This window comes from Alosa sapidissima, chromosome 21 (genome assembly GCF_018492685.1).
Source record: "Alosa sapidissima isolate fAloSap1 chromosome 21, fAloSap1.pri, whole genome shotgun sequence".
Taxonomy (NCBI): domain Eukaryota; kingdom Metazoa; phylum Chordata; class Actinopteri; order Clupeiformes; family Clupeidae; genus Alosa; species Alosa sapidissima.
The window spans coordinates 340,001-367,518 of record NC_055977.1 but is presented as its reverse complement, the minus strand read 5'-3'; the positions used below and the strand labels follow the sequence as shown (position 1 = coordinate 367,518).

Below are 27,518 nucleotides of genomic sequence, written 5' to 3'. Positions count from 1 at the left end.
GCAGGTCTTCTGTTGAAGAATTTTATATAAAGCCTGAGCTAACAGTAATCCTCCTGCCCCCGATACCACAGCTGTGGATAGTGTGGAATGCAAGTAATAACACAATCCAATGTGTGTCTCAATTATCCCCCGCTGACCACCTCACACATTTCTCTAGATTTTGCAACGACCTTACATGACACAATGCCATAAAATGCCAGTGTTTAGGACACAGAATAATGTTTGTAATGATACCAGTTAGGCCTACGTTCAACAGTAACATAAGTGTAATGAGCTATTCATTGTCGAAGGTGCATGGTGAAGTGAAATTCTTACTTTGGAAAACAAATATTTGCCGATATCATTGGATAGGGACTATGCCTACTTGTTTATTTTTTACGTAGCCTACAATGGCCAGTTCAGACAAAGCCGAAATTACTCATTTTGAAACATTTGTATGGTTATATTGCTTGACTTAAATCCCAGAGAGTAGGCTAGGCTACCGCACCCCACAGTGATGGGCGGTCTTACGCGTTCAGTGTGGGGATATAAACAAGCTGAGAATTTAGCGGTGTCACGTCTGCCTGTCACAGACGTGGGGAGCTGAAGCTTGTACAGTTACTACAGTATCAGTATTTTATTTTACTTCTTATGGAATATATATTTTTTCACTTTTATAAAGGCTTTGCTTGAATGCTGTTGGAACAAATAGTAGTTGATTATAAAGGCAACTTTCTGGTGCAATATTCTGTGTGTTCTGGACTGCAGGTAACTTGTTAAGCCAGTGGTTCTCAAACTTTTTCTTTCATTCCCCACTTTGATCAAGGAGGCATTGACTGATGATAGTGGAGATAACGTGTTATGCCGAGGCCTTTGCAAGTCAGCATCTCCGACGGTAGTCTACCCTATTAAAAATAGAAGTTTTCGATGTCCCAAACGGAGAGCCATACTTTATTATTTTAACGATCTCTATGCTACTCACCAAAATGTAGGCATGGGAACATGATGAAGTATCCAACTGTCGTGTGTTAAATTAGGCTATTGTGATTACGAGCCAGTGGTTTTCAAACATTATGCGTGACTCGGACATCTATGCAACAGACTCATATCGTCCTCGCATTCGCAAAATGAGGACATACAGACTGCTCAGATAACAGGTGTACCTCCAGTTATGCACGGTTTTAGTCAAGTCATTTAAATGTGCTGGTGAAACAGTTGTGTACTCTGGGCACAGTTCTTCCAAAGCTTCGTGCCAAGTAATAAGCGTTGAGTCGAGATGTTTGTGTGAATGAAACGAAGCGTATAGGCCATAGTGTGACATGCGTAAACCAATGGTGTAGAGATGACGCCACAGGGTTTTAAGAGAGCCTACGTTTGTATGTAGGCAAATTATATTCACAATACTTAGGCCTACTAAAATAAATAGTATTTTATTTGTATTGGTTGTTTAGAGTAAAAAAAAATCGGTCTATCCAAAGATAGAACAAAGGAGTTTGTGGAACAGATGGTATAAGCAAAAGGTGCCCAGTGGGGAGCATTTCACACCTACATCTGCATTGAATAGATCAAAGCAAGCAAGAGAGAGTACACTTGCAATGTAAATGGAGCGAAGCCTCCATCTAGTCTGGGGCAAGAAAATGTCATAAAAATAATTCCCATCAAGCAGCAGTTTGTGACGTTGTTTATTAGTGTAACCTCATGTAGGAAAACTAGTATTGCCAGGCAATACTGGCAATACTGGTGACGGCGGCTAAGTATAAGTATGGAATGCCACTGGCTGATTGATGAACGCAACATTCTTTTCTAGAACATACCGAGAGCAGTGCACCGAGGGAGTGTCAGGGCGATATCTCATCAGCCAATCAATCGCTAGAATAATCTGATGACATCAAAGGAAGTGGTTTTTGAGATAACAGCCAAGTACAGTAAATATGAGCTCTGACAACCTGTCAGATGTCCTATCAGTGCTTTCATAAATATGATATAAGTATAAGTATATATACTCTTTTGATCCCGTGAGGGAAATTTGGTCTCTGCATTTAACCCAATCGGTGAATTAGTGAAACACACTCAGCACACACTGAACACACAGTGAGGTGAAGCACACACTAATCCCGGCGCAGTGAGCTGCCTGCAACAACAGCGGCGCTCGGGGAGCAGTGAGGGGTTAGGTGCCTTGCTCAAGGGCACTTCAGCCGTGCCTACTGGTCGGGGTTCGGGGGTCCGGTTACAAGTCCAGAGTGCTAACCAGTGGGCCACGGCTGCCCCAAGGCTATGCCTCAACCACACACCCACACACACAAGTATAGCCTATATCATTTAGTAATTTTGTTTTACATTTTGTAAAACATTTGTCGCTTTAAGAACAATTCACGTTTAGTTCTCAATTATCTTCTGCCAGCTCCGCTCCGCCCTGCTAGTGCTGTAGCTATGGCTGTGCCCTCTCACAGTTTATAAATGGTCAGTAGAGGGAACTACTGTTGCCTTCATGTTTTCCTTTTAAAAGTTTCTTATAAGGAGATATCAATTATCCACAATGACAAGCCAGCTGGAACCTGCCGCTCTCTCTCTCCCTCTCGTGAGCACTCAGACGCGTTCCCGATTAAATGGAGTAGCATAACGTTCAAGTTAGATCTGCTGCAAAGGACATAACATAACAAAGAGTAGGCATCATCTATTGTCTCTATGTAACATGATGTTTTGACATTGACATTATAAACGTTCTCAAAGAAGAGTGAAAAGCAGTTTGCAGTAAAGCTAACCAATGTCGTCTCTATCGCAGGAAAAAAATAGCGAGCAGCCTGATAACCCAATTAAACGCTCGGTGGGCCGGATTAAAGTGCTTGGCGGGCTGGATCTGGCCCGCGGGTCGCAGTTTGGCCACCCCTGCTCTAGCGCCACCAACAGGCCAAAGTTGGACGTGCGTTCACGCATGTTACTTTGACCCGTTGACCTGATTGTCAAAAAAAGAGATATTCCGCCATGGTGGATTTTCCGCCATATTGGATTTTAAAGCTTCACAGGTCACAAATCAAAGTTGGACGTGCGTTCACGCATGTCTGTGACTCACAAAACTTCTTCTTATTCAAGCCTCACAAAAGTTATTCCTTTTTGTTTTCATATCTAAAACCGTTCGCCCGTAACAGCCAATCGAAATCAGCGGCGAAGCCGCCAAACAGGAAGTGAGCTCATATCTCAGCAACCCTTTTATGTATCAAAACCAGACTTAGTACATGGACTCCAGACCCCATTGGGAGGATGCTCAACAATTTGGTGACCTTTGACCTCTAGGGGCCGCTGCAACTAACAAAAATGCATTTTGGCCTGTAGCTGTTGATGTGGTTGGAATTAAAACTTACTAGTGGTGTCTGGTAATACTGTGGGAGGTCCTTAGGCCAACACAGGCAAACTTTTGATCAATGTAATTGATTCAACCGCCATATTGGATTTAATCAAAAACACTAAAAAGTTTTCACAGGTCACAAATTTCATCTGAATTTCCCCAAAATTGGCACAGACCATCTTCAGACCATGCCTTATCAGTGCTTAATTTTCTGGAAAGATTGACAAAAGCAATAGCCCGTATCAGCGAGCCGCTAAATAGGAAATGACCTTGTAACCAATCTTGAGTTGTTTGGCATGGAACTTGCTGTGACTGCTTAATGCTATATGTCTGATGCAACAGCATTGAGTTACATGGCAAATCTGGACTGCTGAACTGTCTGCTTGACCCCCTCATTGTTGGTTGCGGCTACATTCCTATTTAAAACTTGTCTCCTCAAGTTACAAAGTGTAATAAGACCAACGGATTTGACATGAAACTATACTCTCATTCCAGCGTAATAATCAAGGAACACCATGGGCGCAGCACCACAATGATATCATGCAGCACCTGAAAATAGTCCCTGTAGGCTAACTTCCAGCAACAAGGTTGAGCTGCAGCAGATGAATTGGTTAGTGACTGGATTATTACAAAGATGAGCCCCATACACACACACACACACATGCGCGCACACACACACACACACACTACTCTTTCTCTACCCCTGCTGTTTTTTTACTTTCTCCTCAAACCTGCATCTCAATTTCTCGTCTCTTATTTATTGTCCTATCGGGCCTTACTCTTCCTCTCTTCCCTCCCTCTCTCTTTGTCTCTCTCTCTCTCTCTCTCCCTCCCTCTCCCTCTCTTCCTCCTTTTCTCTCTCTCTCCCTCCCTCTCTCTCTCTCTCCTTCTCTCTCTGTCACTCTCCCTTTCTACTCCCTTCCTCTTCTCTCCATCTTAATGGGCTCCCTCTGTCTCTCTCTTCAAAGCTCTCTCCTGCGCGCGCACACACACACACACACACACACACACACACACACACACCTCCTGTACTGCCTGTCACAGCTTCATCATCGAGCTCCATCACTAGAATAACAACCTCCGCCACGGCAACCGCATCAGCAGCAGCAGTATTGGTTTGGGCTTCAAACACACACACACACACACACAGCGCAGCACTGATGCTAAAAACACACTTGCACCTGCTCATTAGGAGCCCTAGGCTCCCAGTCTGACATCTGTGTATGTGTGTGTGAGAGAAAGATAGACAGAGCAAATGAAAGTGTGTGTGTGTGTGAGAGAGAGAAGCAGAGAAAGTGTGTGTGTTTGAGAGAGAGAGAAGGAGAGAGAGTGTGTGTTTGAGAGACAGAAAGCCTCAAACAGCAGCAGCAGTTAAAATATAGAGATTTGGAAACTAAGATGATTGTTTATCAGTCTGCAGGGGGAAGACATCTGCACAGTCTCTCCTCTCTTTCTCTCTCTCTCTCCCTCTACCTCTCTCTCTCTCCCTCTCTCCCCCTCTCCTCTCTTCCTCCCTGTCTGTTTGCTTGACTCCAGAAGTGTGTGGGAGTGCAGGGAGATCATTATAGTTCATCAGGAAGGAAGAATGCCAGAGAGTGAGAGAGAGAGAGCAAGAAAGTGGGCATGTGTGTGTGTGTGTGTGTGTGTGTGTGTGTGAAAGCCTGAGTGACAGAGATAGATAGTGTGTGTGTGTGTAGAATAGAAAGAAAAGAACAGAATAGAACAGAACAGAATAGAACAGAATAGTAAGAATAAAAGAGTTTATAGAATAGAAAGCCTTTATTGTCACTATACACAGTACAATGGGATTTAAAGAGCAGCTCCGTAAAAGTGCACACATAATTAGCACAATATAAAAGTGCACACATAATTAGCACAATATAAAAGACTATACAATAACAAAAATATAAACACACAGTAAAAAACACAGACAAACATATATTATGAGCACAGACTTGTGCCCAAAGAGCGACTGAATAAGTAGTTTATGTCTGGTGGAGGAAGCCATCCCTGAGTCTGTTTGTTCTGGCCCGTATGGACCTGAAGTGTCTGCCAGAGGGCGACAGGTTAAAGAGATGGAAGCCCGGGGTGGGTGGTGTCCTTCAAGATGTTTCTGGCCCTGCTGAGGCAACGGGAGTTATAGATGGCAGTCAAGGAAGGCAGAGGGCAGCCGATGATCTTCTGTGCGGTGTTTGCCACATATACTACTATATATCTACTACAGGGGGGCAGGTGTGGCTCTGTAATATATATATATGTTTGCCACCCTCTGCAGTCTCTTCCTGTCGGCCTCCGTGCAGCTGGAGTGCCACACTGCCACAGCGGAGGGCAGCAGGCTCTCGACGGTGGAGCGGTAGAAGGTCACCAGCATCTGAGGGTTTAGTTGCTCCTTCCTGAGCACCCTCAGGAAGTGTAGCTGCTGCTGGGCCTTCTTGACCAGCGCTGTGGTGTTGACCGACCAGGAGAGGTCTGCAGAGATGTGGACGCCGAGGAATTTGAAGGACTCCACTTGCTCTACACATCCACCGTTGATGTACAGGGGGGCAGGGGTGGCTCTCTCTCTCTCTCTCTCTCTCTCTCTCTCTCTCTCTATATATATATATATATATATATATATATATATATATATACTTATATCTACTACAGGGGAGCAGGGGTGGCTCTGTTCCACCTGGAGTCCAGGATAAGTTCCTTGGTCCAGGACGAGTTCCTTGGTCTTGGTGATGTTTAGTGCCAAGTGTTGATGTGTCTCAAAACCAGTTTCTCAAAGCACATAGATGCAGAGCCCCCCTCCTCTGTTCCTTCCGGAGTCACTGTTCCTGTCCTATCTAGTATAGATAGGACAGGAACAGTGTCGTATATATATATATACTTATACTGTACAAGTATAGTATAAGTATATATACTCTTTTGATCCTGTGAGGGAAATTTGGTCTCTGCATTTATTCCAATCCGTGAATTAGTGAAACACACTCAGCGAGGTGAAGCACACACTAATCCCGGCGCAGTGAGCTGCCTGCTACAGCGGCGCTCTGGGAGCAGTGAGGGGTTAGGTGCCTTGCTCAAGGGCACTTCAGCCATTCCTACTGGTCGGGGTCCGAAGTGCTAACCTGTAGGGCACTGCTGCCCCCAAAGTAGTATCTGTTTGCGTGCGGCCTGCTAGCTGCACCGTGGTATCAGGGATTTGTGTATGTAGCCATGTCTATGTGAAAATAAACACACAGCAATCGCGAACATAACGATTACCAGCCAGCTGTATTTCCACATCGCCAGTTTTGTGTACCATGGGTCTGGCGTTTGTAAGCTAGAGGCTCGGCAGCGGAGGTTTGAGTGGCTGTTTCCTTAGCCTAGCCAATAGCCCACGCTGCAGCCTAGCCAGTAGCCCACACTGCAGCCTAGCCAGTAGCCTAGCCCTTAGCCTAGCCAGTAGCCCACGCTGCAGCCTAGCCAGTAGCCCACCCTGCAGCCTAGCCAGTAGCCTAGCCAGAAGCCCACCCTGCAGCCTAGCCAGTAGCCCATCCTGCAGCCTAGCCTGTAGCCTAGCCCTGAGCCTAGCCAGTAGCCCAGCCCTTAGCCTAGCCAGTAGCCCAGCCCTTAGCCCACCCTGCAGCCTAGCCAGTAGCCTAGCCAGAAGCCCACCCTGCAGCCTAGCCAGTAGCCCAGCCCTTAGCCCACCCTGCAGCCTAGCCAGTAGCCCAGCCCTTAGCCTAGCCAGTAGCCCAGCCCTTAGCCCACCCTTAGCCCAGCCCTTAGCCTAGCCAGTAGCCCAGCCCTGAGCCTAGCCAGTAGCCCAGCCCTTAGCCTAGCCAGTAGCCCAGCCCTTAGCCCACCCTGCAGCCTAGCCAGTAGCCCAGCCCTTAGCCCACCCCGCAGCCTCTCTTTTGTTTCTTCTCGCGTCGCCGCCTGAGTCGCCTGCGGCGATCCCGCTGGTCTCACTATCTCGTCTGGAATGGTGTGAGTGCGACGAAAGTCGCTGGAGATGGTCATCTTCAGTTGGAAACCAATGTCCAGTAAGGGTTAGGGTTAGTCCAGATGTCCAGTAAGTCTAGACGGCTGTAGTGTTCAGTAGTGTAGGTAGTGTGACTGTGAGTGTGCCGCCATCTTGCCACATCAGCACATGTGTGTGTGTGTGTGTGTGTGTGTGTGTGTGTTCCCCTACTGAATGAGTACATTATTGTATATCAGGGCTGGTCAAGGTCATTGAGTTATTTCCCTGGAACACAAACACACACAGCTACACACACGCCTACCTTTTTACTCTGAATAACAGCTGAACTCACTCTGTGTGTGGGTGCGTGTGTGTGCGCGCGCGCGCGCGCGTGTGTTTGTGTGGTGTGTGTGTGTGTGTGGTGTGTGTGTGTGTGTGGTGTGTGTGTGTGTGTGCGCGCGTGTGTTTGTGTGGTGTGTGTGTGTGTGTGTGTGTGTGTGCGTGCGTGTGTGTGGTGTGTGTGTGCGTGTGCACGTGTGTGTGTCCTGCAGAACTCCAGTGCTGACCACCGTGTGCGTTTGGATCTGGGGTTGTGGGACAAGTTCAGCGAGCTGGCCACCAAGTGCATTATCAAGATCGTGGAGTTTGCCAAGCGCGTGCCCGGCTTCACCGGCCTCACCATCGCTGACCAGATTACACTCCTCAAAGCAGCCTGCCTCGACATCCTGGTGAGTGTGTCTGTGCTTGTATATATATGTGTGTGTGTGTGTATGCGTGTATATGTGCGAGTGTCTGTGTGCTTGCGTGTGCATGTGTGTGTGCTTGTATATATGTGTGTGTGTGTGTGTGTGCATATGTGTGTTCGAGAACCTACTGGTCCTCCTCTTTACAGAGTACAGGGGAACCTACTGGTCTTTACAGAGTACAGGGGAACCTACTGGTCTTTACAGAGTACAGGGGAACCTACTGGTCTTTACAGAGTACAGGGGAACCTACTGGTCCTCCTCTTTACAGAGTACAGGGGAACCTACTGGTCCTGCTGTGAGTGCAGTGGAGCTGTATTCTATATTCTATACTGTATGTATGTATATAGTGGAGCAGCCTATGCTGAGCTATATAGTATGTATTCTATATTCTATACTGTATGTATGTATATAGTGGAGCAGCCTATGCTGAGCTATATAGTATGTATTCTATATTCTATATGATGTATAGCCGGTCTTGTCTAATGCCGACGTGGATGGCAGCAATCCTTTGTAGCTCTGTGTCTTTGTGTGTGTTTCGTTTTTCGTTTACTTTCTTCACTTCGTAACTGGATTACACACTTTTAGGAGTGTTTATTCTATCCTATGCATATGGATCAGTTAATAAAATGTTCTGGCAGCAGCAAACTTGTTTATACAAGGAATCAGCTGCTCGCACTACGAAGGAATCAGCTGCTCGCACTACGAAGGAATCAGCTGCTCGCACTACGAAGGAATCAGCTGCTCGCACTACGAAGGAATCAGCTGCTCGCACTACAAAGGAATCAGCTGCTCGCACTACGAAGGAATCAGCTGCTCGCACTACAAAGGAATCAGCTGCTCGCACTACGAAGGAATCAGCTGCTCGCACTACGAAGGAATCAGCTGCTCGCACTACAAAGGAATCAGCTGCTCGCACTACGAAGGAATCAGCTGCTCGCACTACGAAGGAATGCTGGTGGCGTTCACGTTAACATCCCTGAGGAATTCTGGTGCTTTCGGGGCTGTAGAGACTTAAAGTGAAGACGAGGCGTCGGGAGAAGAAGTGGCGACACAAGCCCTCAGTTCCATCGGGAGTGATGGGGAACGTGAACTCACTGGGAGTGATGGGGAACGTGAACTCACTGGGAGTGATGGGGAACGTGAACTCACTGGGAGTGATGGGGAACGTGAACTCACTGGGAGTGATGGGGAACGTGAACTCACTGGGAGTGATGGGGAACGTGAACTCACTGGGAGTGATGGGGAACGTGAACTCATTGACGAACTCACTGAAGACTGACAAACTGGCTGTCCTTGTAAGCAATCAGAAGCTTTACAGGGAATGTAGCCTGATATGCCTCATGGAGACGTGGCTAACTAGCTGCATTCCTACTGCTAACGTTGAGCTACCTGGCTTCAGTGTGGCTCGTTTGGACAGAAACAATAAACTTTCTGGCAAAAAGAATGGAGGTGGACTGGTGCTATAAACAACAGATGGTGCAATCCCGGACATGTTACAGTGAAGGAGTTACTTGCGGTTAGTCTCCGACCATATTACATGGCGAGGGAGTTCTCGCACGCCATTGTTGTCTGTGTTTACGTTCCGCCACGAGCCCTCCCGGACACAGCGTGTGACGTCATTCATTCTACAATTGCAAGGCTTCAAACTCAACACACAGATGCTTTTTTTGCGATCTCTGGCAACTTCAACCACATAACACTGGATTCCACCCTCACTAATTTCTACCAGTTTTTTGATTGCCCAACTAGGAAAAACAGGACAATAGACCTCATGTATGCAAATGTGAGGGATGCATACAGAGCCACCCCCTCCCCCCACTTGGGAAGTCAGACCACAACCTCATTCATCTTTAGCCAATGTACAAACCAAAAGTACAGAGGCTAGCGGCTGCCACACGCACCTTCAGGAAGTGGACACCAGAAGAAGATGAGGCTTTGACGAGAACTGTACGCTGCTTTCCAAATAACAAGCCTTGGATAACCAGTAATGTCAAGACCCTTCTCAATAGGAAAAAGATGGCGTTCAGAGAGGGGGACATGGCAGAGCTGAGGCGCGTACAGGGGGAACTCAAGAATAAGCTGAAAGAGGCTAAGGAGGACTACAGAAGGAAGATGGAACAGAAGCTGGCATAAAGGAGGTGTGGGACTGTATTAAATCTATCACTGGCCTTAAGAAGAGCAGCAGCTCTGTGGAGGGAGTTCTGGACAGGGCGAACTAGTTGAACCACTTCTACAACAGGTTCAACTGCCCTGCTCCAGCTCCAAAAGCAGTGGTCTGTCCATCACCCCCAGCACTCCAGACGCACCCCTCACCTCCACCCCCCCATCATCACGGCAGATCAGGTCAAAGGACCGCTGAAGAAACTCCGCCACAGGAAGGCAGCGGGGCCTGACAGTGTCCAAGGCTGCTTAGGGCCTGTGCTGCTGAACTGGGGGAGCCACTGAAGCACGTCTTCAACATGAGTCTCCGTCTAGGAAGAGACATCATGTCTCATCCCCGTCCCCAAGAAGCCACACCCCAGTGAGCTTAACGACTTCAGGCCGGTCGCTCTAACATCACACATGCTGAAGACCATGGAGCGACTGGTTTTGGGGATACTCAGACCCCAGGTACACCATGCACTAGACCCGCTACAGTTTGCATATGAGGAGAAAGTGGGCGCATATCTCCTACACAGGACGCATTCTCACCTGGACAAGGGGAAAAGTGCTGTGAGAATCATGTTCTTTGACTTCTCCAGTGCTTTTAACACCATCCAGCAGATGGGTGTGGATGCTCACCTAGTATGCTGGATTGCAGACTACCTGACAGAGCGGCCACAGTTCGTCAGACTGAAGAACTGACTCTCTGTGATCAGCAGCTCTGGAGCTCCACAAGGAGCAGTGCTCTCTCCAGTCCTGTTCACTGTGTTTGTTGTGTAGTCTGAGGGGGTGTGGTTGTTTATTGTTGTTTGTTGTGTAGTCTGAGGGGGTGTGGTTGTTTGTTGTGTAGTCTGAGGGGGTGTGGTTATTTGTTGTTTGTTGTGTAGTCTGAGGGGGTGTGGTTATTTGTTGTGTAGTCTGAGGGGGTGTGGTTGCTTGTTGATATCTAATTTGTATTGGAGCAGGGCTGTGCACATATGGGGCAACGTTAGTGGGTTGCTGGGGCGATGGGTTTTTATTGGTTGCTGTTAGTAGGTTGCTGGGGGCGATGGATTTTTATTGGTTGCTGTTAGGGGGTTCCTGGGGGCGATGGGTTTTTATTGGTTGCTGTAGGTGGGTTCCTGGAGGCGATGGGTTTTTAGTGGTTGCTGTTAGTTGGTTGTTGGGGGCGATGGGTATTTATTGGTTGCTGTTAGTTGGTTGCTGGGGGCGATGGGTTTTTATTGGTTGCTGTGTCTGGCAGTGTGAAGCAGCAAGGTAACGGCAGGCTGTGGGTGTGTGTGTGTGTGAGTGAGTGAGTGTGTGTCAGTGTGTGTATATATGTGTGTGTGTGTGTGTGGGAGAGAGAGTGTCATGTGTTTGTGTGAGTGTCGGGGGGCACTCAGTGTGGAGGTGTGTTCCATCAGTGATGTCATTAGCCGACCCCCCAAGGGGAAAGGGGGGGGCTTCTCCCTCTTTCTCTTCTTTCTCCTAGTCTATCCCTCTCTCCCCCTCTCTGCTCCTTCCCCATCTTTTCTCTCTTTCCTTCTAGTCTATCCCTCTATCCCCCTCTCTGCTCCTGCCCCTGCCCCATCTTTTCTCTTTCCTTCTAGTCTATCCCTCTCTCCCCAGACCCCCCCTCCATTCACTCCTCTATGCAAAGAGATACAGCATTATACCGTACGTAGCCAAACAGATACATCATTATACCGTACGTAGCCAAACAGAAATAGTATTATACCGTATGTAGCCAAACAGAAACTGCATTATACCGTACGTAGCCAAACAGATACAGCATTATACCGTACGTAGCCAAACAGAAATAGTATTATACCGTACGTAGCCAAACAGAAACAGTATTATACCGTACGTAGCCAAACAGAAACTGCATTATAGCGCACGTAGCCAAACAGAAACAGTATCATACCGTACGTAGCCAAACAGAAACAGTATTATACCGTAGGTAGCCAAACAGAAACAGTATCATACCGTACATAGCCAAACAGAAACTGTATTATAGTCCAACCAGCATTGTAAGAAGCAGAGTAGGAACCAGTGAATCCACCACCAAGTCCAAATTGAACCGACATAACAGATACTGGATAACCTGACGAGCTAGACCCACATTAAAATGTAGGGTCTGGGCACTCACCGTTGGTAGTGCTCAGTCCGAGGGGCGGGATAATCGGTTGTCTTTCAAATTCCCTCTGCACGCAATAGGACAGCGCTACAACTTATGAGTCCCATGTGTTTTCCCACCAGCGGAGCTAGTTGGTTAGTTCAAACTTTTGCCAACTTAAAAAAAGCTTAACTCGTGTCACGCTGTTTGCCAACAGCAACATCAATCTTCTTTGTTTTCAAGTAGCAGGGAATTCAAGCCAAACCGTTGCAACTCAATCAATCATTAAGTTAAACCGTTGCAACTCATCAATCATTATGTTAAGCTCGCCTAATGTCTCTATACACGATATGATTGGCCCTATCGAAGTTTAATTTTTCCAGTTCGCAAGCCAATGGAGAAGGAAGGAGGGGAATCGTTTTTCCAGAATAGAAGTATACATTTCTTTGCAAATTAAGTGATCAAAATGAGTATCCTGCATTTTTTGTGATCTAACTGTAAATTAGTTGTGTCATTTAATAAATATAAACTGCTTCTCAAATCAAATTGTATTTCCATGACAGACTGAGTGAAGGAATGGATTGAGCTCCTATAGATTTTTAAAAGACTGCAGTCCCAAAACATATGCATGAAAGTCCCCTCCACCTTTTTACATATCTGACATGCTGCTGAGATATCTGAGATATTTTATGCATTTTTGATGGAGTTAGGTAGGTTTTGTGGATGAATGAGTTTTTCTAAATCATGTTTTGACCTCAGCCCTCTATGTTTGGCAATATTTTTGAGGTGGTAAAAAGCTGATTTAGTTGAAATTTAGCTGTTGAAATTTAGATAACTGTCAATTAATGCACCAAGATTTTTAACAGTATCCTTTGCCTTCAACCCTTTTGTGTCAAGGAGAGTGGCAACTCTAAGTCTTTCCTCCGTTTTACCAAATATAATTAGTTCAGTTTTTTATTTGTTCAGCTGAAGAACATTTTGAGACATCCAGGTGTTGATTGGTTCTATACACTGACACATAGATTCAAGGGGACCATAGTCGTTTGGTGACCGGTACATTTGTGTGTCATCTGCATACATGTAGCTATGATATGAAATCAAATTATTTTGTAAGATTTGTCCAAGTGGAAGCATATAGAGATTGAATAATAGTAGCCCCAAGATTGATCCCTGGGGAACACCACAGGTCAAGGACGTTTGTGTTGAGGTACAGTTTCCGATGGCAACAAAGAAGCTCCTTTCTTGTAGATATGATTTGAGCCAGTTGATAACTATGCCTGTAAATCCAACCCAGTGTTCTAGTTTGTGTAGTAAAATATTGTGATCAACAGTGTCAAATGCTGCACTAAGGTCCAGTAGCACTAGGACCGATGTTTTACCTGAATCTGTGTTGAGGCGTATGTCATTGGAAACTTTAATGAGAGCTGTTTCAGTGTTGTGATTTGCCCGAAAACTAGCCTCAAAATAAGCAAAATACCTAAATTTGATGTTAGGAAGGTGGGTAGTTGATTAAAGACTACTTTTTCAATAATGTTGCCAATAAAAGGTAGATTAGTCATTAGTTAGATTAGATTAGTCATTAGTTAGTAAAAGGTAGATTAGTCATTAGTTAGATTAGATTAGTCATTAGTTAGATTAGATTCGATTAGTTATTAGTTAGATTAGATTAGATTAGTCATTAGTTAGTGGTGCACTGTGTCCCGCTCTCCCAGTCAGTATTAAGCACACAAACACACGCACACACACACGCACACACACACACACACACACACTAATACCTGCAACGCAGTTTAACTTAATTAAGAATGCACTCGCTATCTCAACATTTTGAACGGCAGATTTTTTTTATACAGGTGAATATTTAGTGTTTTATTTCTAGCTCATATAAACGGCCTGATTGTAAATAGGAAAGCAAAGAAGAGGACTGCCTCAGAGGCAGTGCTGTAGGAGGAGCCTGATTCCCCGCACCCTGCTTATGACAGGGTAAAGCACACCACGGCAACATGCGTCTCCAGGGCGACATGCGTCTCCAGGGCTTGAGGAGGAGGATTCCTATTTCCTAGTAGGCCATCTCAAATAGGAGAAAAAAAGTCATCTTTGCTCACACACTGTTACTAACTCAATTTGGGACCTTACAGTCGGAATTGTCATTTGTTTATTCAAAGTCTTAAGTCCAAAATAGCCTGGGCTATTCCAATTGTCTGTTTATTGCACATCATTTTTTTGTTTGTTGTCATTTTGAATAGACACCAAGCATGTCCGATAAACATTCTCAGGTTTATCTTTGCTTCAAGAAGAAATGGGAATCACATTTCACCTGAAAATCATCCTACTGTGAATATGCAAGCCACAAAGTGAAACCGTAAGCTATCCATTGTGATTTTCGGAAGTGAAGTGGAGTAATGAATGTATCTTGCAGCAAGACGCTGCGCCATCTGGTGGACAAACTATGTAACGCCAATACAGGAAATGCAGAATGTGAGTGTGTGTACATGTGTCATGTGCGTGTGTGTGTATGCATGCATGTGAGTGTGCACATGTGTGTTTATGTGTGTGTAAGTGTGTGTGTGTACCCCCCCCCCCCCCCATGGATGAGATTCCACGAAACTTGGCATACTCCCAGAGGTTGTTAATCATGCACATGGAATTTTATGCAGTTCAGAACATCAACTGAAAATAGGGGCGATTAAAGCAAAATAATATTGCATTTTCATTTTTTACCATGGGGGTGCAAATCACAAATGAGTGATTATGGGCTAGGTTGATGTGGGCCCTTGAGACCAACATACCATAACATTTTATTCATCCTCGGTGCCACAGTTCAGGTAGTTATTTAGGAAAAACTGCATTTTTTGGGTTTCGGAGGGCCCAGCGCGGGGGGGAGTGGCCCCCGGGGACCAAACCAAATTTTTCCGGAAAAGTCTAGTGGGGCTACATGCCCACCAAATTTCATGTCCCCCAGTGTTTCGGTGTCCGGGTATCGTTGACCGAAACAATTCAGGAAGTAGATGACAGGAGTAAAAAAAAAACTTTGGCAAGCTATGCTAGCGGCGGTCATAATAAGTTAGGAAGTTACTCACGGAACACTACCCTGCTGAAAAAAACAGACTGACCAGGTAAAGGTGGTTTGCTGGTTGACCAGCTTGTTAAGAAGTTCAGGTAGTTACACACAGAACACTACCCTGCTGACCAGCTAAAGGTGGTTTGCTGGTTGACCAGCTTGTTAGGAAGTTTAGGTAGTTACACACGGAACACTACCCTGCTGACCAGCTAAAGGTGGTTTTTGTTGGTTGACCAGCTTATTTAGGTAGTTACACACGGAACACTACCCTGCTGAAACAAACAGCCTGACCAGCTAAAGGTGGTTTGCTGGTTGACCAGCTTGTTAGGAAGTTCAGGTAGTTACACACGGAACACTACCCTGCTGACCAGCTAAAGGTGGTTTGCTGGTTGACCAGCTTGTTAGGAGGTTTAGGTAGTTACACACGGAACACTACCCTGCTGACCAGCTAAAGGTGGTTTGCTGGTTGACCAGCTTGTTAGGAGGTTTAGGTAGTTACACACGGAACACTACCCTGCTGACCAGCTAAAGGTGGTTTGTTGGTTGACCAGCTTGTTAGAAGGTTTAGGTAGTTACACACGGAACACTACGACCGGAAACCGGTCACTCATGTTAGAACACACTTTTGAGTTCCCTTTAATACGTTCTTTTCTCTCTCTCTCTCTCTCTCTCTCTCTCTCACACACACACACAATAGTCACCTTCACACATATGCACAAAGCTCAACTAAACCTCTTTAAATAGGATGCTTTGAGCTCCTTGTTCATATTCACTCTCTCTCTCATTGTCATTCTCACACACACACACACACACACACACAAAGGCTAGCCACAAATCCTCACCGGGCCACTGGCTGTCTGGTTTGATGGGCCATGCCTTCAGTGTTGGGATGGTGAGGTGGATACGGGCACAAAGGCAGGATCAAACAGTACCCACGTGTGTGTGTGTGTGTGTGTGTGTGTGTGTGTGCACTCCGCTGCTGCAGACATGTTTTATTCTTTTTCATCCTCAGTACGTTGCTGCCATTCACTGTCAGTTCTAGCCCCCTCACTCAGCATCAAAGCAGCTACACACACTTACACACACAAACACACACACACACACACAAACACACACACACATTTTATTCTATAAAACCTGTATAATTTGAAATGATTCATAACAGGCATCATTTTATTCTATAAAACCTGTATAATTTGAACATATTTTCTGTTTATCATAACAATTATATATATATATATATTTATTTAAATTAAAAATAAATATGGGGGCATACGTTTATTATTTTAGTTTATTTACTAGTTTATTATGACCGCCACGCAGCGAAGCGGCGGTCATATAGGTTTAGTCAGATTTTTTTTTTTTTTTCGCATGCCCAAATTTCCGTCAATGATTCCCGGGACACTGAAAGACCGGGGTACACGAAACTTGGTGGGCATGTAACCCCACATGGATAGCATGGAACCATCATCGTTTTTCGTTTTGATCTGTAGCCCCCCCGCTGGACTGGACCCCCGAAAGGAGGGTAGGGCAGACACAGTTTTCTGTGAATATCTCGAAAACTGTAGGGTTTAGGAGGACCATTTTTTTTTTGTATGTTGATCTCAAGGGGCCATGTCAACCCATTCCATAACCACTCATTTCATGTATAGCGCCACCTAGTTAAACACAAAAAAGTAAAAATGAGGTGTTGTAATTGAAGGTATCTGTGACCTAACATAGTCAAAACTGCACGAAATTGGAAGTGTAGGATCATTATGACACCCTCTGTATGCACGCCAAATTTTGTGGAATTCCGTTCATGGGGGGCCACACAATAAATTAATTTATGTTACTATACACCAACTGGCCTGTAGGTGGCCGGAGACAGTTTTCTGTGAATATCTCGAGAACCGTAGGGCCTAGGAGGTCCACCTTTTTTATGTATGTTGGTCTTAAGGGGGCATGTCAACCCATCCCATTACCACTTATTTCATGTATAGCGCCACCTAGTTAAAAATTAAAAAGCAAAAAATTAGGTGTTTTCATCACAATATCTCTGGCTGACAAGGTCAAAACTGCACGAAATTAAAAGTGTAGGATCATTATGACACCCTCCGAATGCATGCCAAGTTTTGTGTACTTTCGTTCATGGGGGGCCTTACAATAAAATAATGTATGTGTACATTTAGTGACGTACACCAACAAGGATTCCCGGGACACTGAAAGACCGGGGTACACAAAACTTGGTGGGCATGTACCCCCACATGGATAGCATGGAACCGTCATTCTTCGTTTTGATCTGTAGACCCCCCCGCTGGACTGGACCCCCCGAAAGGAGGGTAGGGCAGACACAGTTCTCTGTGAATATCTTGAGAACTGTAGGGCCTAGGATGACCAATTTTTTCCGTATGTTTGCCTCCAGGGGTCATGTTAACCCATTCCATGTGCACACATGTGCATAAACAGATACACACGCACACACATACATTTACAGTAATCATACGTATGACACATACTCACACAGTAGACATATGTACGCATGCATGCACGTTATCTCCACTATCATCAGTCATGCCCCTTGATCAAAGTGGGGAATGAAATAAAAGTTTGATAACCACTGGCTTAACAAGTTACCTGCAGTCCAGAACACAGAATCTATTGCAATATTCTGATGATCGGCGATGATATCGGCAAATGTTTGTTTTCCAAAGTAAGAATTTCACTTCACCATGCACCTTCGACAATACCTGGCCTACCTGGTATCATTACAAACATTATTCTGTGTCCTAAAACTGGCATATTTTATGGCATTGTGTCATGTAAGTTCGTTGCAAAATCTAGAGAAATGTGTGAGGTGGTCAGCGGGGGACAATTGAGACACACATTGGATTGTGTTATTACTTGAACATTCCACACTATCCACAGCTGTGGTAGGCCTATCAGGGGCAGGAGGATTACTGTCAGCGCAGGCTTTATATAAAATTCTTCAACAGAAGGCCTCGAATGTTGTCTTGTTTGTGGAGCGCTTTGCTTCGCTTCTGTAATTTCGGCTTCATTGAAAATGAGGGCTTCCCTCAATGACCCTCCGAGAATAAATAAAGGTTGAATGAATGAATGAATGAATGAATGAATGAATGCAGGCTTGCCCAAAATAAAGGCATGTGGTTTGCGCAGCCTACAGTAAATAACAGACCCGCCAGAATGTGCGTTATGATGCTTTTTTACGAGCAAGATGTTTTGGTACCCTATGCACACTGCATGTTCTGAAATAACAATGATCATCAGTAATATTCGACCATTAATTTGGGTAAATGGGCAAGCGTGACCACCTTGATTGGCTGATTGGCTGATGATTGTAACGCGGGCATGATTCCAAACACCTCCCTTACGATGATGAGTGACAGGTCTCAGAATGCGTGCGCTACACAAGGACGGAAGATGATGAATAACTGGGGCCGTAGGCTATTCACAAAGGCTTTTATCTTACTACTAGGAGTAGGCTACTCCTAAATCGCACTTAAAGATTTTAGATTGGAGTTTTCTCTTAAAAGTTATTCACAAAGCCTTTCAGACAACTCCTAAACTAGGAGTGAGTCTTCGTGGCTATGGATGACGTCATTACTCATGCACGAGCTTGACTGAAGTGACCACCTTGATTGGCTGACGATTGTAACGCGGGAATTCCAAACACCTCTCTTCCGATGATGACTGACAGGTGACAGGTCGGAGAATGCGTGCACTACACAAGTAGTGCGAAGGACGGAAGATGATTAATAACTGAATAAAAAGGCCTAGCCTAAATGAATAAAGAGTAAGGCAAAACAAATAGCTTAGTAGCCTAATGAAACATAGGCCTATGGATTGATGCAGTAGCCTACCTTTGCAACATTTATTAAATTAATCTGTCACCATATCCCTAGGCTACGTTTGCAAAGAGGAGAACATTTTAATTTGATTCACAATGAAACGTTACATTTCATTTCCATGTTAACAATGAGTAGTTTGTGTTGTTGTTGGTGACGTTATTGCATCCCTTTTATGAATGCAAAATTGTTCCCTCGCAATTGGAAGCTCCTGTTGCGCATAGGCTATTTCAAAACATCGCAACGTAAAATGCCACAAAAAAGCTGTTTATGAATAGGTCTTAGTGAGTTAGGAGTCCTCTCGACTTAAGCTGTCCCAGACTTAGGTGCTACTTTTAGGTCTAAAATGCTTCGTGAATTACTTTTTGTGAAAAAATTAGGAGTCCTAAAGTTAGGAGTGACACGCCCATTATTTTTAGGAGTTGCTCCTAAATTCGCCAGTTAGGAGCTACTTTTAGCCTTAAAATTCTTTGTGAATATGGCCCCTGAATAAAAAGGCCTAGCCTAAATGAATCAAGGCAAAACAAATAGCCTAGTAGCCCAATGAAACATACGGATTGATGTAGTAGGCCTATCTTGTAACATTATTAAATTATTCTGTTACTATGCCTACGTTTGCAAAAGAGAACATTTTAATTTGATTGACAATAATGTTACATTTAATTTACATGTTGACAATGATTAGCCTAGTTTTGGTTGTTGTTGGCGGCGTTATTGCATGTTAGTTATGCCTACAATGCAAAATTGCTTCCTCGCGATTGGAAGCTCCTGTAGCTGCATAGGATTTCAAAACCGCAGGTTTGTGACTAGGTCTGTGAGTAAGGAGTCCTCTTGACTTCTTTTAAGCTGTCAGAGGTGGGAAGGTGTGATTTGTTGGGGGAAGGGCCGGATTAACTGGGCACAATTGTCTGATGGCCCCCCTTCCCCCCAGCCAACGTGAATCGGGTGGTTAGTTAATAGGCCTATCGTGAAGATTTTTCCTGCCATCTAAGGCACGAGCGCATCTGTGAGGCCAAGCCTCACCAAGTAGCTCGTTTGTTTACAACTAACATTCCATTTAATTAAACTGCTTTATAGGCTATGCCGAAATAGTTTTCAACATTTTGAATATTAGTGTCGGGTGAATTGAAATGTTCTCAAAGTAGCCTTATGGCTGAAAGCTGCTTGGGATACCCCCCCCCCCCCCCTTCCTGCACTCATTGTTTCAAAAGGAGTAATTTTGGCTTTGTCAGAACTGAAGAGCTGTGGACGGCACGGCATGGTATGCCCAATGAAAATAAATTAACGCAATAATATTTTGTCACTAGCAACATTCATCTGTCCTTTGTCAAATGTATTATGTTCCAAGTACCCTATGCGTAATTCTGCTTCATAAAGTTGAACAAATACATTTGCTTATTTCACAGAAAAATATAAATAGCCAGTCTACAGTGCAGAGTTGGTAAGTTATGGTAGGCCAACTTGCAGTGAACATACAAAGAGGGGAAATTATTTATCTTGCAGCTGAGTAGCCTCAGGTGCGCACGTAGACATAAGGCCGAACATGCAAGCGCCAATGAATCGTGCTCTCACGGCAATCGCGCCGTTAAACTTAAATAGGTTAACATCACTCTAAGTTCGCCTTCAAGCAAGGAAAACGATGATTTGAAGACATCTGTTTCGTTGGAAGGGCAAGGGGTAGCAACAGGGCAACACAGAGACAGGCCCGATGGCAGGGCTGTTATGAGAGTATTAAAATATAGGATATTCTACGGGAAAACATTAAAACGGCAAGACAGCGGGGAAAGTTAAAATACGTGATAAACACGGAAAAAGTTGGCATGCATTGTTTCGGTCCCCGTGCACAGGGATTATTTGTCATACTATTAATCACATATGATTATTTGTGAAATTGTTCAAACAGGCGCGACACATTTGAAAAGGAAGGACTGGTAGCATGCAAGCTCACGGGAAAGATTGATTTAAGAATGTTATCACAAAGTGTGTGGTTGTGGCGCGGGCGGAAGACAATTGGCAGGGGAGGGTCATGTCTTTTTTTAACAATTCTGTCGGAGGGTCATTGAACAATTTCTAGCAGGCAAGAGAGGGTCATGCAACTTCCAACTGAAGCACTCAAAATTCCTCCGGTGGCCCCTTCAATAAATAACGATCAGTCCCTAGATTGCTGCTGGGCTATATGTCTTGGTTCTGTTAACAACTTATTGTCAAATGCATAGCCTATCTCGCGGTTGCATCCATTACAAACAAACATGCAATGTGAACGTCTGGGATTGGGGAGAGCACTAAATGCTCTTCTGAATAAGCACGAAGTCAAACCTTTAAATGAAAAACACTCTTTAATAATCCAAAAAAATAAACCGCTAATGAAGTAAACTTGACCATCAAAAATCGTTTATCGCTCGTAACTCCGTGATACCAGGACGTAACAGGAAGGCATTTGGCTGAGCAACGGAGGTTAATATGCTCCATGTTTTGTCCAAATGATGACTGTCTATCATCGTTGCACTCGGAGAAAACCGGAATGTTTCATTCGTCCCCTCTACGGCTGCAAACGGGATTCACTCGCAGTTAACCAAATATTTCTTTATTAGGGCAGGCATATTTCTGGCTATTACATTATTTCTAAACCAGTCTGCTAAAGTCTGTAGTGAAGTCTGTGTAGGGTTTTCCAGGCTCCATTTCTTTTTACGACACACCCTGCTCACTTGAGCCATCTACCAGTTGTTTGGGTTGTTGCAGCATCTCACTGGAAAAATACAAATTAAAGTCGCGTGATACCGCGTGATCCCACGCGCGGACCGCGAGTGAAGCTGGCCAATTCGAAGCACTGCCCACTGTACATGCGTGAGACTGAGACGCCTGTTTATTTTGTTTTAAGTGCGTGCAGGGTGTGAGAGGGGAATCGATGTGCTTTGATTACAGCTTGGTAGTTGTAGTCTGTGAAATTAAAAAGCACGTGTGTGTGAAGTATCCAAACAATGACACCTTCATTTCATTATGGCTGCTTTAGCAACACACCTTAAGCTACTGTGTAGTGGGTCCCATTTAGAAGTGGCTACTTCATTCGCGCTTTCCTTGACTCATGGAGCTGCGTGAATGTAATTACAACTTTTCGCCACGATATGACAGTTTATGTCCGCTTGATACTGTAAGGCGTAAACCATTGGTTTCCAAAGGAGATTTTATTTGTGTCGCCAGCATAGCCTATTGACAATTTATGTTGTAAATAGGCCTACCTTATAATCCTACCTGTAGCTTAGGGAAGCTAACAGCTTTCTATTAGGATCTAGTTTGTTAGTTACCATTTGTCATAACTCCCTGATGCATTTTTGCATTTAGAATAGCCAGAGCGTGTATATCTCAATCGGAAAATTAAACAATATCGGGTGCCTATGGACTAGGCTGGGTGAACCCAGCCTGATCTGCCCGCTATTTATTTTTTGATTTCTTAAAAGATTGAGCTTGGTCTGATGAAAGCCAGACTAGCCATGGACCTCAGTTACACAATGCAAGGGAACATGAATCAGCCTATATTTGCATGAACAATAACGGACAAAAGCTCTTCAACTTTGGCCCGTTAAAATGTGTATGAACAGTCTAGCGACGCATTTCATCAAGGCCCATTTGGACATGTCAGTTATTTGCACCACTGGTTAGATGTAAAACAGCATTTCGTTTCAGACTAGGCTACTGTTACTTAATTTGTGCATTAACAATAACGTTTCAGACTACTGTTACTTAATTTGTGCATTGACAATAAAGTATTACATGAACTAAAGATGACTAAAATCTTATGTAGAAGAAGAAACATTCACAAAAAATCCATCCATCCAAAAAGGACCTTTGTTTTTGATAGCTGTTGAAAACGGCATGGAACTGACAGAGATGTTTTTGTTTATAAATACATAAAAATAAATAAATAAATAAATAAATAACATTATGCTGATACCTTTTGCTTTTCCCAAATACAATGTAGCCTACAGGTGTAAGTGACCTTTCATCAATCCAGTTGCAATGGATGAACTGTGATGAACTGCCCTACTTGTGATTGCTTAGAGATTTTAAAGGTTTTATAACAATGCTACATCTTCTTTGGCTATTCTACAATCTATTCACCTTTTCAGCACCAGTAGGCTACTTTCTGTGCAGCCGCACACACACACTCAGGCATGCCAAACAAGCATACACAAAAGTTTCAAGAGTGGGGGATGGAGTAAAATATGGAGACAAATTGAAGTGTGATTTATTTTCGCGGAACGGATGTCCAGGACTGAGCGGCAGTCATATTTTGTACCGCTATGCGGTACATCTAGTTTACTAGTGTAATAGGTCTTAAAAAATGTAAAAATTGAAGAAAACAAATTGTCTGGAAATTTGCGTATCTGAAATGTCAGGGCGGTGTAACTGCATTCATAGAACGTTTATTTTGAATGGATGATCTTGATAGCAAAGTCAAAATGTTATATAGGTGTCCAAGAAGATGCCAGTGTAAATTGAAATTAGTAGCAAAAGTCAGGTGGTGCAATCACATCATCAGTGGTGCAAACAGGTAAAATACTAATACTAAAGTGAATAAATGGTTGAAAATGTGTTGTACCTAATTATTCTTTCAAACAATATACTTTTTTGATTTGTAAAGTACTTAATACCAAGGTCAACTACAAAATAATAATGTGTTAAGCACTGTAGACACTATCAGGTATACTATACAAAAAACATGTTTTGGGTGGTGAAATTGCAAGTACAGTCTAAAAATGTATTGTATGTAAATGTTGTGCAGCCATTAATACTTGTTTAAACAGTCTTCCAACTTCAAACAAATGCATTACGACCATTTTTAAAGATGATTTTGAAACACGTTTTTAAAAGCCTTATTTGTCAATGACCCACACACAGACACGCACGCACACAGACACAGACACACACACACACACACGCACGCACAGACACACACATACGCATGCATGCACACTCTCTCTCACACACACACTCACACACATACATACGCATGCACGCACACTCTCTCTCACATACACACTCACACACACATACGCATGCATGCACACTCTCTCTAACACACACACACTCACATATACACACACGCATGCTGACCCTCTGTGTTGTGTCCAGATTCTGCGGATCTGCACCCGCTACACGCCGGCTCAGGACACCATGACGTTCTCAGATGGCCTGACGCTGAACCGCACGCAGATGCACAATGCCGGCTTCGGCCCGCTCACGGACCTGGTCTTCACCTTCGCCAACCAGCTGCTGCCCATCGAGATGGACGACACAGAGACCGGGCTCCTCAGCGCCATCTGCCTCATCTCCGGAGGTGAGCAGAACATGCCGGAACCGCTTAGAACCCTGCAGAACCCTCTCTGGCTCTAGAGAACTAGGATCAGTGCATAGGCGTCGTAGTGTGTGTGTGTGTGTGTCTGTCTGATTGTGTGTGTGTGTGTGTGTGAGAAAGTAAATTAACTCTGTAAAATCAGATGACATTCGGTTGTTATTGGTAGAGGCTCTGTGGCTTTGCTATTTAGAAACCAAAAACAAATCATTTGACCCATAGTTTTAGCAATACCAATTGAGCAATTCATTTTAGTAATAATAATTTCAATATAGATCATCCCCTCCATTCCCACAGTGTGTGTGTGTGTGTGTGTGTATGTGTGCGTGTGTGTAATGACTCATTGTTTGGCAGGTTAGTTTTGCCTCCACAGGAAATTAGACTTTGTGTCTCTCCACGGGCTGGCCTAGACATGAGCTCTCCTGTTCCCCCACACACACACACACACACACACATAGTACAGGACATATGAACACATCTTCTGTTTGTCTGTCTCACACATTTTTCAAACACTCAAACTAGATTACACAACATTTCTTCACACACACCACACACACACACGCTCGTTCGCTTGCTGGCGTGTGTGCGTTTGCTGTCAGATATTACTGGCTGTTGCATAATCCAACCAGGGAGTGTCTCACAGGAAACAGTAACCCCTAACACACACACACACACGCACATTGACACACCCCCGCCCCCCCACACACATCCTGTCACTGACACATATGTAAGGCCACCACACACACACAGACACACACACACCCCTCTAAATATCCCTTCCCCACAATCATTCTTCCCCACAATCCCTCTGCAGCACTGCCACCTGCTGGCCTGGGGAAGAATGGCTTTTTGGGGGATATTTAGAGGGGTGTGTGTGTATATGTGTGTGTGTGTGTATATGTGTGTATGTGTGTGTGTTTATTTGGTGTGAGGCCTGGCTGGAGAGAGAGAGGGGAGCAGACTCCATAATTACTGCCCCCTGCTGGCCTGGAGAAGTGTCACAGCTAAAACTGACTCCATAATCACTGCTGAATGCTACTGCTGCATTCTTTTTCATTTGATTTTTGTAACTAGTGATGCCATCGTGTCCTGGTGGGGACGAAGGAAACCAAACACAAACACACACACACACACACACACACACACACACTAGAGTGTGGCTACACGACCCGAGCCCGACGGGACCCGACAGGTTGGGTTCGGACAAATATTTAGAAATTGTAGTCGGGTTCGGTTCGGGTTCGGACACATGGGGGCGATATGCATTGGAAGCTTTATATTTAAAATAGCTTATTATGTTGGGTAACCAACAGGTCTGCTTTACATGATGCAAACGTTTGTTTTTTTGATAATAAGATAAAATGTAAAAAACACCTAACAGCTTTCTTACTGTGTGCAAGATTTGTTTATGTAGCCGTGACAACGCATGTGCATTTCAGGCGGCACATCTTGGGTGACGTTAAAAAAAAGTTGTTAGCCTATCAGGAGATTTTAGGACCAAAGAAAACTAAGCGAATTAAGTCTAGGCCTACTATGTGAAGGTAGTCCTATTTGCGTTGCATACTGTGGTAAAGACATAGGCTACCGGTAGGCTATAAGGTCGTCTCATTCAACTGGATGAGGATTTCCTCGAGTTGCCCCAATTAACGTCGATGCTGCATATGGAACAGTGACAGAGGGACTGTAGTTTCAAAGGCTGTTACAGTTAATTTCAAGACTTTGTCAGTGGTAAGACTAGAATTCTACTTGCTTGGGCGTCTTGTTAATGTGCGCTGTGTGTGACCTCCGTGTGTGCACGCTCATCTGATTCTGTAGACAAGAATTCTATTTGTCTGTTCCGTTTAATGGGCTAAAGAAAGACAGGCTATCCACAAACGTGAGTGTTTAATCACTAGCATGGGAATAACTGAGGAATCATCTGCGTCGGGCTCGGGTCGGGTTCGGACATAAAAATGGAAATGCCTGTCGGGTTCACTCTCTCGGCAACTCTGTCGGACACGGGCCGGGTTCGGACCGAAATTTGCAGCCCGAACCGCACTCTAACACACACACACACACAAACTAGTGATGCCATCGTGTCCTGGTCCAAACATCTTTTATATTGCTTCCAGTAGCCCCAACTGGAATCCATGCATTTCCACGGAATTATTTTTGGAATCTGATCCCTTATCATACCTGTTCGTTCGTACTCGTCGCTCGACTTATCGTGACTAAATTCAAGATGGCGTCGAACGGTAAAATTCCTTAAGGTACTGTCTGTATAAATCGTCTTGTAAATAAACTACCAGTGCTTTTTCAAAGTTCTCAATGTCTCGTTTTAAATGTCAAGGCCCTCGGAAGTCTACCAATGAAGTATGGAGCTACTTTGAGCCTCGTAAATGGTGTAAAACAGTGATTTATTTGCATGGCTAGGCCGATGCCCGAGGCACCACAACGAAACACTGTTGGTAGCATTGGCTAACTAGCGCAATATTTCTGAGTGCAGGGGACAAGCCGAGGTGAGCTATGAGACATACGTTCACACTCGGTATCAAGTTTCAACACACTTTAGGTCAAAATCACACCGGAATTATCCTTTAAAATGTAGGGTCTGGGCACTCACCGTTCGCAGTGCTCAGTCCGAGGGGCGGGATAATCGGTTGTCTTTCAAATTCCCTCTGCACGCAATAGGACAGCGCTGAGTCCCATGCGTTTTTCCACCAGCGGAGCTAGTTGGCTAATTAGTTTGCCAAATTAAACCAAGCTTAACTCGTGTCACACTGTTGGCCAACAGCAACATCTATCTTCTTTGTTTTCAAGTAGCAGGGAATTCAAGCCAAACCGTTGCAACTCTGCCATCAATCATTATGTTAAGCCCGCCTCTATACACCGCCTCTATAAACGATTTGATTGGCCTGATAGAAGTTTAATTTTTCGAGCTCACAAGCCAACGGAGAGTTGCTAGACTAGCCCTGGAAGCAAATGTAATTTGCTGCTGCTAGGGTGCGTCTAGATTTCTAGGCTAGGCATACTTAGCTGTAGCTAGA

At 44.5% G+C, this 27,518-nt stretch overlaps 1 protein-coding gene across 3 annotated transcripts in view; it reads left to right on the top strand.

The window, feature by feature from the left end:
- The window catches only part of LOC121695127 (retinoic acid receptor beta-like), a 245,507-nt gene that overhangs the window by 215,564 nt on the left and 2,425 nt on the right, over nucleotides 1-27,518 (top strand). For all 3 annotated transcript variants that reach the window (XM_042075644.1, XM_042075645.1, XM_042075646.1), the window contains 2 exons: nucleotides 7,802-7,978; nucleotides 24,273-24,477. In XM_042075644.1, coding sequence (XP_041931578.1) covers nucleotides 7,802-7,978; nucleotides 24,273-24,477 — 382 coding nt within the window. The remainder of the gene's footprint in view (nucleotides 1-7,801; nucleotides 7,979-24,272; nucleotides 24,478-27,518) is intronic.